Consider the following 12,247-nt stretch of genomic DNA (forward strand, 5'->3'; position numbering starts at 1 on the left):
AGCTTCACTAGTTGACACATTTGGCGCTGATGCACCTGCTCTGGCCCTGCCTCTCCGTCTGGCCCCACCACTGCCTCTTCCAACCTGTTCTGCTATAGGACTCTCCTCCGTCTCAGAAGCACTGTGTTCACCCGGCCTCTCAACCCAGCTTGGGTCTGTCACCTCATCATCCTCCGATCCCTCAGTCTGCTCCCCCCTCGGACTTCCTGCCCTTACAACAACTTCACCACTGTCTGACAACCGTGTCTCCTTATCGTCGGACACCTCTTTACACACTTCTTCCACTACGTCAAGAAGGTCATCATCACCCACAGACTGCGACTGGTGGAAAACCTGGGCATCGGAAAATTGCTCAGCAGCAACCGAACAAGTGGTTTGTGACTGTGGGAAGGGTCCAGAAAACAGTTCCTCAGAGTATGCCGGTTCAAATGCCAAATTTTCCTGGGAGGGGGCAGACTGGGGGGGAGGAGGCTGAGGTGCAGGAGCTGGAGGAGTGCCGATTTCGGTGACATGGGTGGACTGCGTGGAAGACTGACTGGTGGACAAATGGCTAGAAGCATTGTCCGCAATCCACGACATCACCTGTTCGCACTGTTCTGGCCTCAACAGTGCTCTACCACGAGTCCCAGTAACTTCAGACATGATGAACCTAGGGAGTGTAGCTCTGCGGCGTTCCCCTGCTCCCTCATCAGCAGGTGGTGTCTCACCCCACCCAGGACCACGGCCTCTGACCCCTGCAGTAGATGGACGCCCACGTCCCCGCCCTCGTCCTCGTCCTCTACCCCTAGCCCTCGGGTTAAACATTTTGAAAATGAAAGTTATATAACTTTAATTTTTTTTTTAACTTTTTTTTGTGTTTTTTAGTTTTTTTTTGTGTTTTTTAGTTTTTAAAACCAAACAATGCTATCCTATTGCTATGGCTATTTTGTAGCCAAGTATGAAAGCACACTGCTATGCCAGATGAGATGACGCTGAGTTATGAAAAAATAAACGTAAAATAAAAAGGAAATGGCAGACTGTGCCTAATTGAAATCCAACCCCTAATAAATTTTCCCACTTCGGTCTTTGCGATGGATATGTGGGTCACTAAGTGCTAAACACAGCGGTCGCAAGTCTCACTCCAAATTCCTCACAATTGGCTAGTATATGCACTGCAGCAAGGACAGCCACCAGCAGATCAACCAGAAATAAAATATATATAACACTATTGTAGGCCTAAGTAAGCCGTTTGGATTCTCCTTTGGCTATTTTCTAGCCAAGTAAGAAAGCACACTGATGAGATGACGCTGAGTTATGAAAAAATAAACGTAAAATAAAAAGGAAATGGCAGACTGTGCCTAATTGAAATCCAACCCCTAATAAATTTTCCCACTTCGGTCTTTGCGATGGATATGTGCGTCACTAAGCGCTAAACACAGCGGTCGCAAGTCTCACTCCAAATTCCTCACAATTGGCTAGTATATGCACTGCAGCAAGGACAGCCACCAGCAGATCAACCAGAAATAAAATATATATAACGCTATTGTAGGCGTAAGTAAGCCGTTTGGATTCTCCTTTGGCTATTTTCTAGCCAAGTATGAAAGCACACTGATGAGATGACGCTGAGTTATGAAAAAATAAACGTAAAATAAAAAGGAAATGACAGACTGTGCCTAATTGAAATCCAACCCCTAATAAATTTTCCCACTTTGGTGTTTGAGGTGGATATGTGCGTCACTAAGCGCTAAACACAGCGGTCACAAGTCTCACTCCAAATTCCTCACAATATGGTACTAGCTGCACTACTAGTGCCAGCAAGCCCAGCCACAAGCAAACAAAAAAAAAAAAAAGTATAACGTTATTGTAGCCCTAAGAAGGGCTGTTGGGTTCTTGTTGAATCACTCCTGCCTAACAGTAATCTACTAGCACCCTAACGCTGTCCCTGACCAGCAGCAGCTCTCTCCCTAGCGGCATCCAGACACAGAATGATCCGAGCAGCGCGGGCAGCGGCTAGTCTATCCCAGGGTCACCTGATCTGGCCAGCCAACCACTGCTATCGACGTGTAAGGGTACCACGTCATGCTGGGTGGAGTGCAGAGTCTCCTGGCTTGTGATTGGCTCTGTTTCTGGTCGCCAAAAAGCAAAACGGCGGGAGCTGCCATTTTCTCGAGCGGGCGAAGTATTCGTCCGAGCAACGAGCAGTTTCGAGTACGCTAATGCTCGAACGAGCATCAAGCTCGGACGAGTATGTTCGCTCATCTCTAGTGTTTTCTCCATTGTGCAGCAAACACCCTTTGATTATGAAGAGGGGTCAGCCCGTAAACCCGCTTCATACTCTCCCCTCCACTACTGGACATACAGTAACGTCCAAATGCGGTAACGGGTTGAAGTGGCTTTTGTCCTTGATAAATTTGCTTTAAGCATCTTATGCTATGTTGGTTGTTTGCGACAGTCGAAAAAAAAGTATTCACAAAAATTGCAATTAAGCAACAAAGAATGGTCCTTTGAACAATATATTGACTAGAGATGGGTGAATGTATGAAAATTCTATTTGACCCGGTTCGCAGAATTTTCACATACATTTTGATTTGAATCAAATCAACGCATGTGACGTAAGGGTATGGTAACGATGCAGGTGTGGGTGAGCCCTTTCCATAGTTGGTAAGTCTTTGCTGGCTAACTCACATGAAGCTGCCGGCAAAGATTGCGGCCTCAAAAAGATGGAGGCGCACATGGGCCCCGCCATTTTGCCGAGAATTGTCGCTCCCCGTGACGTCATCGAAGAGCAGCAATCCATCGCCATGACAGCCTTGAGTCTTCCGGAGAACAGAGACTGCCTCGGTTTAACCCTTCATTACAATATGCGATCAGTACATTGTAATGAATGAGGGAAATCCCCATTAACTGCCATTCTTTAGTATGGCAGTATATGATAGAATCAATCAGACAACCTGGGGTTAAAATACACTAGGAAGTCTGAAAAATAGTAGCAATAAAAATAAAAAAAAGTTAAAAAAAAATTAGAATAAAAAATCCTCCAAAAATTCAAATCACCCTCCTTTCACTAGAACTGATATAAAAATAAACAGTAAAAATCAAAAACACATTAGATATTGCCGCGTTTGAAAATGCCTGATCTATCAAAATACAATACCCCCATACAGTGAGGAACACTACCGCCATACAGTGAGGAACACTACCGCAATACAGTGAGGAACACTACCCCCCTACAGTGAGCAACACTACCCCCATACAGTGAGGAACACTACCGCCATACAGTGAGGAACACTACTGCCATACAGTGAGGTACACTACCCCCATACAGTGAGGAACACTACCCCCATACAGTGAGGGACACTACCCCCATACAGTGAGGAACACTGCCGCCATTCAGTGAGGGACACTACCGCCATACAGTGAGGAACACTACCGCCATACAGTGAGGAATACTACCTCCATACAGTGAGGAACACTACCCAAATACAGTGAGGAACATGACCACCGTACAGTGAGGAACACTACCCCATACAGTGACGTACACTACCCCCATATATTGAGATACACTACTCCCATACAGTGAGGAACACTACTCCCATACAGTGAGGAACACTACCCCCATACAGTGAGGAACACTACCATCATACAGTGAGGAACACTACCCCCATACAGTGAGGTACACTACCCCCATACAGTGAAGAATACAGCCATACAGTGAGGGACACTACCCCCATACAGTGAGGAACACTACCCCCATACAGTGAGGAGCAGTATCGCCATATTCCTTTCATCTACCCAGAGTTCTCTGCTCCGTGTAACACGTTGTGCTTGCAGCCATTTTGCAAATAAAGGGGAAAAAAATGTAAAAAAAAATTAAAAGAAAAAATTATAAATTTGATCCCAAGAATCACTGTAAACTTCAGATTCGTGACAAATCTAATTTTTCTTGAAATTCTTAGAATCGTTAGAATTGATTTGCCCATTTCTTTCTGATACACATTATCCAGGTTGTCCAGGAACATGAATTACAATGGAGACAATTATAGTATAAATAGGCACAATTCCTATCTTATAATTAATAATTATATTCACAGACACTAAGCTAAGATCTTGACAAGATAAGAAAATAATTCTCAATGAATTCCCTTTAACTCATCCCCAGATAACTTATCTGCCCGTAGCTTTCAGCTTCTCTCTCCTCACAATGTGTTTGCTGGCACAAAGTGAGTTAGTGCCTGTGAGCTTAGTCCTGAACTTCAGGGGCGGGGCTACAGTGCAAGGAGCAGAGGAAGAGAAAAAGTCCACCATCAGCACCACAGCCTTCACACAGAAATCCAAGATGGTGGCCACGACCATAAGTCAGAAGTTACAGTGTCATGTCTAGGGGCAACTGAAATTGTGTACACCAAGACTAATAGAGACAGGTAGGCTCAGGGAGGACATATTGTTCTCCTGTCTTACACTGCAACAAGCTGCTTTCTGCACTCCAATCAGTACGCAACAGCATGAGGAGAGTAAAGCTACAAGCTAAAGACAGATAAGGTCTTTATCCAGGGGAGGGGAGGGAGGCACACTTGGAGGTAGGTATATTACCGGTTTTATTAAATGTCTTTAAAACACAACGCGTTTCAGGGTGAGGGACCCCTTTCCCGGGATCTTCGTTGTACCCTCGGCATCAGTCTTTGTTCAGAAAGGGGTCCCTTACTCCAAAACACATTGGGGGTCATTTATTAAGGGCCCGATTCGCGTTTTCCCGACGTGTTACCCGAATATTTCCGTTTTGCGCCGCTTGTACTTAAATTGCCCCGGGATTTTGGCGCACGCGATCGGATTGTGGCGCATCGGCGCTGGCATGCGCGCGACGGAAATCGGGGGGCGTGGCCGAACGAAAACCCGACGTATTCGGAAAAACCGCCGCATTTAAAAACCGAAAATGTGTCGCATAAGGACCGCTTACCTTCACCTGGTCCAGCTCGGTGCATTCCGGCGCGATGAGTTTACTTTCAGCGCAGCAGCGCCACCTGGTGGACGGCGGAAGAACTACCTTATTAAATCCCGGCCGGACCCGAATCCAGAGCGGAGAAGCCGCCGCTGGAACGCGAATGGACCGGGTAAGTAAATTTGCCCCATTGTGTTTTAAAGACCTTTAATAAAACCTGTATTATACCTATCTCCGAGTGCGCCATCCTTTTGGACCGCAACCACAGACCACTCCGCTGGATAAAGACCTTATCTGTCTGTAGTTCGTAGATTTACTCTCCTCGCCATGCTGTTTGCTGGCAGGAAGTGTGTGTGTGAGCTCATCTTGGAGTCTCACTGTAGTGTTGGACAGGAGAACAATATATCCTCCCTGACCCTACAGTCAGAAGGTTTACGGTGGGTTCCTGGGGCAACAGAAATTGTGTACATATGTAGAGATGCCTTCATTGCTACACCTGCAAAACATGACTACAACAGCCTGCATTTTAAAATAATGTGCAGGGCTTTAAAATATAACAAGTTAAGAAGAAATGTGAATAAATATTTAATAATAATTATGAATATTTTTTTGAGATTTAAAGAAAATCTAATTGTGCGGCTGTGTTCCTTCAGTACTACAAATTCATAGGCTGTTACAATGAACATAAGACCTCTCACCCGTCTCCCTGCACATTCCCTCCTCCCTCTGCCTCTGTAATCTAGCAGCAGTGAAGGGGGAAGCAGAACCCTGTTTTGCTCATTGTAACAGCTGGGAAGCTACAGTACTAAGGTTCTCTGGAAACACCCACCATAGCAGTTCAGGTCCATTAACATAATTATTAAAGTTGTATTTAAGAAGGAAGGAGGCCATTAATAATAAATATAAAAAGATTACCACTGTCACGGTGCCCTGGTTTATCATATTGATTTTGATGGTAGATTTTCTTTACGCACAAAAAAATTCACAAGCTCTGGCTCCTAATTTCAGTGTCACAGTGGTCATGGGTTTCCCGATCAGGCTTGAAATGTCAGGGTCATTGGCACTGCTTTAGCCAGTCATTCACCTCTGTGACCCCTGGTGAAGTCAACTGTTCTACATCAGCAGAAGTATTGACCAATTGCAGGTCAATACTTCCAGACAATACAAAAGGTTTGTCTGGAAAACGTAAACAAGTGCCCTACACACACTGCTGTTTTTTTATGATCGGTGATTTCCATACTGGTAAACACCTATACATGGGGTTTACATGGAACGGAATGTTGAAAAAAAAGAGAGCATACTTACCTTTCTCAGGCTCCCAGTTCCCATCTCACTTGTTGGCTCAGCACGCAGCAGAAGTTTCAGGGGGGAAGGGGTCACAGGCAGTTCTGTATTTGCCACTAGGCACTGAGGGTCCATGCCGAGTAAAGCTGGCCAGTGGGGGTGGTCAGAATTCTGGAATGTTTAATTGGAATAATAAATTGTGGCAAAGCCCTATAATTGCCTCGGTAGAGAGTAGTTTAAGGTGTACTTTTTAGCTGGGTGAGCTGTGCATTGCTACCAGTTTGAGGACTGTATGACCTTTTAATATTTTGGCATTATTTTCATTTCCTGGGTTCAACACCAGGAATAACCGTTGATAAGAATCCTGCAGGTAAGAGATGTCCTCTGAAATCTGTCATCAAGGCCCCAAAAACACTGAAGAAGCTAAGTTCCGGTCTCATACATCTCGTGCTTCCAGCCCCAGGAAGTCCTAAACAAAGCCTATGTAGCTCATAGATCAGGGATTTGTGGAAGGGGGGTTGATTTGAACTTTTTTTTTTTTTTTCAACTTTTTTAAATGTATTTTTTTACAATTTTTTTCAGACCCTCTATTTTAACCTTAAGGAGGTTGATTGCTCCTACCTTATACTGCGGTACTAATGGTTTGCAGTATATGGATAATTTGCGATAGATCGCTAAAAGAGTGCCATTTGCACACTGTTACAGATCTTCAGCAATAACACCCAACCAGCATGGACCAAAGGTCCCAGCCACAGTGCAGTCTCATTTCACTTGATAAAAGAGTCGATCACAACTCCGAAATGCATTGTGACCTGAGATATCAAAACAAACATTTATTTTAGGAACCTACCCTTTAATGTAGCTTAAAGGGGTTGTTTACTTTAAAGGACATCTACTACCAGATTACTGGTGGTAGAGCATCCTAAATAGGTTGCTTGTTACATCTAGGGGATAGGGAGACCATATTTTACAAGTATTTCGGCATCTTTATTGCCAAAATAATAACTCTCTGCTTCCACAGACTTTCATTCATGCACACCTGCCCCCCGCTACAAGCCCCCTCCTGCTTCCGGGGAATTAGTATCCGGCTGGTGACGGGAAAGGCCTGGGGCATGTGCTCTATCCAAGTTCCCTGGCTGATAGCAGAAGGCTTGCAGCAAAATGAATTTTTTTTTGTACAAAATATTACATTTTTTACTACTGAAACATAATAAAAACTACATGTAGTAAGTAGCTTTTAGATCATACCAACCCATAATATACAGGTCTCATTTGGAGCGCACATTAAAAGCCATAAAAACAAGGCCCAAAAGAAAATGGCATAAATGTGTTTTTTCATCAGATTTGGAATTTATTTTCCAGTTTCCCAGTACATGGCATGGAATATTAAATACCACCACTAGGAAGTAAAATTTATTTTGCAGAAAACAAGCTCTCATACCACTGTGTCCACAGAAAAATAAAAAAGTTATGGATTTTTGAAAGTGGAGAGTGAAAAATAGAAATGTAAAAATACTTAATTAAGGGTTTAATATTTCTTGTGTATGATATAGCTACAATAAAATGTGTAAAAGTTAATGTCTCTTTCAAATTAAACTGACTTAAAGAGGACCTGTCACCCTAATAATCTATTTAGGAGCTGCTTTCTAAAGTAAGCAGCTCCCTAGTCTTACCCCAGATGTAGCAGTGTTAAATTGCTAACTTTATCGTAACCTGACGATAAAGCTAGCAAACACTGCCCAACGTAGCCCTCAGAACTCCGGACCAAACTTACAAGGGTCTTGCATATTCATGAGGTGGCGCTCCAAGGCGCTTCCCTCCTCTGCTTCTTCCCCTCCCACACCATATGTCGGTGGTGGTTTGGCAGACACCACCTCCTCGCACCACCCCCTCATGAATACTCAGGACCACTGTAATCTTTTGCGGCACTATGTAGTGCAGTGTCTGCTAGCTTCATCGGAAAGTTCTCATAAATCTTCCAATTTAACACTGCTATTACTGGGGTAGGGCTAGGGAAATAATTACTTTAGTAAGCAGAATCTAGATAGATTATTGGGTGACAAGTCCTCTGCAAAAAGTCAAGTATTTGGCTTGGACCATACTGCACAAAAATGTAACATTTGAAACTCAAAACTCAGTCAATGGGGCACATGTAGCATAGTTTCAGCTAGGCAAATTGTCTTTTTTTGGTGACTTTTCTTTGCGAATTTTGTTGGCGCTCTTCAAGTGCATTTTTTGCTTCATGTATCTTAACTTTCCAGATGTTCTGTGTGACTTTCCACCTTTTTTGCGATTTTTTTGCAACTTTTTTGGCGCAAATCTGCCCCTGGTCCAGGGCAGGTGCAAAGGAAGTTTTTTTTTTCATGGACCCGATTTTAACATGTAAATTGGAATTATTTCACATGCTTTAAATGTTTAACATTTTGCACAGTAACCTCTTTTGTCAAAATTCTTATATTTTTGCATTTTTCTTTTTTATTGGTTACTTCTAAGGATGAGGTCACAAGTAGCGGTTTCATTGTGTTTTTAATGCATTTTGAAGCTGAGGAGAGGTGATTTGCCTTATTTCATTACTGTTAATATTTGTGTTTACAAAATTCAATATAAACGCTTCGTTAATGCATGTGTTAACATTGCGTTTACTATGAGTCCTCTCCTGTATATAACCCCCTTACATGGCTTGTGTCCTCTCCTGTATATAACCCCCTTACATGGCTTGTATCATCTCCTGTATATAACCCCCTTACATGGCTTGTGTCACCTCCTGTATATAACCCCCTCACATGGCTTGTGTCCACTCCTGTATGTAACCCCCTTACATGGCTTGTATCATCTCCTGTATATAACCCCCTTACATGGCTTGTGTCCATGTGGATATGAGACATATGCAACAAAAAGTCTCAAAAAGAAGCCAAAATTTGCACCTGCCAGGATAGGAAAAACTGAACATCTATCACAAGTAAAAAGACAGGATCATACATAAGGTGAAAAACCTAGCCGCCAAAAGTCTCTAAAATTCACCACACAGAGGCAAAACTATGATACATGTGCCCCAATGTTCAGTTTTTGAGGATTCTAAGCCTACTGGGTTCTAATAGCCATCAAGTGCAAGGCTGAAAGTATTTTTTTCTCATTTTGACTAAAATACTTTTAACCTCTTCATTTTTGAGGCTATATATTATGGGGTTAGAAATTGGAATTAGGACAATATAGAGCAGAGAAAAAAACTTATCCTGTTTTGGAGAAAAACTTGATGAGGGTCTCATGTACAAACAAATTAATGTCCCATAAAAAAAACAGACACAAGTCAAGTGGGCTGTACAGGTAGAAAATGCTTTCCGTTGTCCTTCAGTTGATTTAATTTTCAGAATGGCTGAAATTATAAAACAATATGATACAAGAGTAAGTGTGAACGCTGTGATCCCTAGTGATGCTCCTTCAACGTAGTTAAGCAAGGCAACACTATTTGTCTTGCTACAAGCAATATTCAACAGAGAGATGGTATCACAGAAAAAGTGATTAATTAACTTACTTGAGCAAAAATATAGCTTTGATATTAGTACAGCATGACCGGTAGGGTCTACAAACCCAATAAACCATGAAATAAATGACAATCCGGCACATTGTCTTAAAGACATAAGGGCAAAATAATGAAGAGGATGACAAATTGCTACATAACGATCATATGCCATAGCTGCCAAGAGGATGACCTCGGTACAAGACAAAGACATAAAGATATACATTTGGGCAATACAACCTAGAAATGAGATTGTTTTGTTTTTTGTACTAAGCATTGCTAATAATTTCGGTAGAATATTTGAGGCTGCTGCAATGTCAATGCATGAGAGATTTACTAGAAAGATATACATTGGAGTATGAAGATGAGGAGTTCTCCATATAAGAATAATAATAATTAAATTCCCACAGAGAATTAGGAAGTAATTAGAGAGAAAGATCCCAAACATGAAGTCTTGGAGCCAATGAATATCAGTGAATCCCTGGATGACGAATCCGGACACATTACATTTATCTTCTGGTTTCATTGTGTCGATGATTGAACGTTCACTGAAAATGTTTCAGTTGTCTTGAAAGTTTATTGGCAAAAGTTTTTGTTCAAAAATTTGTATTAAATGACATTTGAATATCTTGATGGAGATACTTGACTTGTGAGTTTTTTTTCACATGGAAGTTACTTGTCTTGGTCTTTCTTCTTCCTCTATTCACTGTACGACATTAGGTGATGGTACATAGTTACAATACTGTGTAAAAGGTTATGCAAAGGCTGTGTTAATGCCAGATTGGATATGCCGTAGGATATAGATGAGCTTTAGATTTCTCGCTGATGACTCAAGAAACAGGCGGTTCGTGCATTTTAAGCTGTATTGCCACAAACATTATTTTAATAAAAGAAGAAGTTTTACTACTTACCTGGGTCAAGCGCTGGATTCATTTCCTGTTTTACAATTTAGATTTCTGCAGTTAACGGAAGAAAAAACAAATTCTGTTTATGATCAGAAGATAGGTCATTGGTAGTAGACGGTTGGAGTGTCCAATGCCCAATATCCTCACCAATCAGTTGTTAGACACTGTGGTAAAATATCACCCTGTCTGCCCTTTTCTTTAGTGTAGTGACTGGATTGGAGGTACAGCTTTTATTCCAATATATGCTCATTCTGATACGGTGTGGTCTACTCTTGACTCATGTGTGCCACTTGATCGAAAGTGAACGAGTCACACCCCCACTTGTCATCTAGTAATTATCGATTTAATGCATAGGTTAAAACCCATCTAGCAATAATAGTGATAATTAGAGCTGACAAAAGTAATATTTGTGCCACAAGCAGATAAATGGGCACTTCCAATTGTTAAAGTTTCGACATTTGGAGAGATAAAATGAGAGCTGAATTATCCAAGGCTAACAAATACATTATCCTCTTTCTTATACACATTATCTTATGAGTCTGTGGGACACATAATATACTACACACTATGTCACCAACTTAAGGCCTCATTCACCTGGATCCCAGGCGAGCACAGGGCTGGGAGGATAAGGTAGGAGGGGTGAGCACTCATACCCCTTCTCCCTCCATAGACAGAAGGCCGCCCGACATGGTCACAGTGGGTGATACACCATGTACTCACCAGGCTGTGACCAGGAGCCATTGAAATCGATGGGGGCGTGATCTCGGTCCTCATTGCAACCAGGTGAATGGGGCTCAAGACTCGTAAAAATATACTGCCTTTCTATGTTTGGGAAAATTGTGGTGCATTTTACATGGCATTGTGTAATTTTATTATACAGTATAGACTTTTATGCTGAAACAAAGGTCAGCATTTAGAGGGGGGGGGGGGGAGAGTACAAGATTCACAGTGTGTCACAGTATTTTTGTGTGCAAAAAGTATTGTGCTCACCTTCACATCAACTTGTATAGTAGACATAATAGTATACTAGTGAATTATATGGAAGTGCAGCATGCAGCTTAGGTATCAATGGAGACTCCGTATGTAAATGTAGCTTTATACATTTTTCGTGGAATGTTTCACTCTTTTGTATACACATAATTGGAAACCATCTGGTTTACATGTGTATAAAAATGTGAAACAATCTGCATGAAATGTATAAAGTTTCTTTTAACGTCTAATCCTGATGAAGGTTCTCGTACAGAACACAAACTTATAGTTTTTGCTTTTATATTGAATAAAATTTGAGATCTGAAGGTGTAAAGCCTCTGTGGATTTCTCCTGCACATATCATTCTGTAACTTTTATCAGTAAGTGAGAGCTAATCGTTACGGTGATTATTTATGTAGTGCCCATTTTCCAGCCCTGATAATAATACATGCGCTCAAGTCAAAGAATGTTATTAGTTTTTAGAAGAAATTAGTTTTTATGCATTATGAACTAAACATACCCTGAAACTGCTGTAGCTACACTGATGCAGAAACATATCTTGTTTAATCTCTGAGCTGAGTGGTTTTGCTGAAAAAAATATTTTAAAATTATGATAATGAGGCTCTGTGGCTCCTTTACTTGGCTCTACTCTAACAA

At 41.8% G+C, this 12,247-nt stretch overlaps 1 protein-coding gene across 1 annotated transcript; it reads right to left on the reverse strand.

Annotated features, from left to right (window-relative positions):
- Positions 1-9,300: 9,300 nt before the first annotated feature.
- Positions 9,301-10,242, reverse strand: LOC140105459 (olfactory receptor 6B9-like). The gene has a single exon (XM_072129414.1). The coding sequence runs from the start codon at positions 10,240-10,242 to the stop codon at positions 9,301-9,303; it is 942 nt and encodes a 313-aa protein (XP_071985515.1).
- Positions 10,243-12,247: the final 2,005 nt, after the last annotated feature.

This window comes from Engystomops pustulosus, chromosome 11 (assembly GCF_040894005.1).
Source record: "Engystomops pustulosus chromosome 11, aEngPut4.maternal, whole genome shotgun sequence".
Lineage (NCBI taxonomy): Eukaryota > Metazoa > Chordata > Amphibia > Anura > Leptodactylidae > Engystomops > Engystomops pustulosus.

Excerpts from the sequence above, each read along its gene's own strand:
- LOC140105459 (XM_072129414.1), bottom strand. The coding sequence starts at position 10,242 with ATGAAACCAGAAGATAAATGTAATGTGTCCGGATTCGTCATCCAGGGA.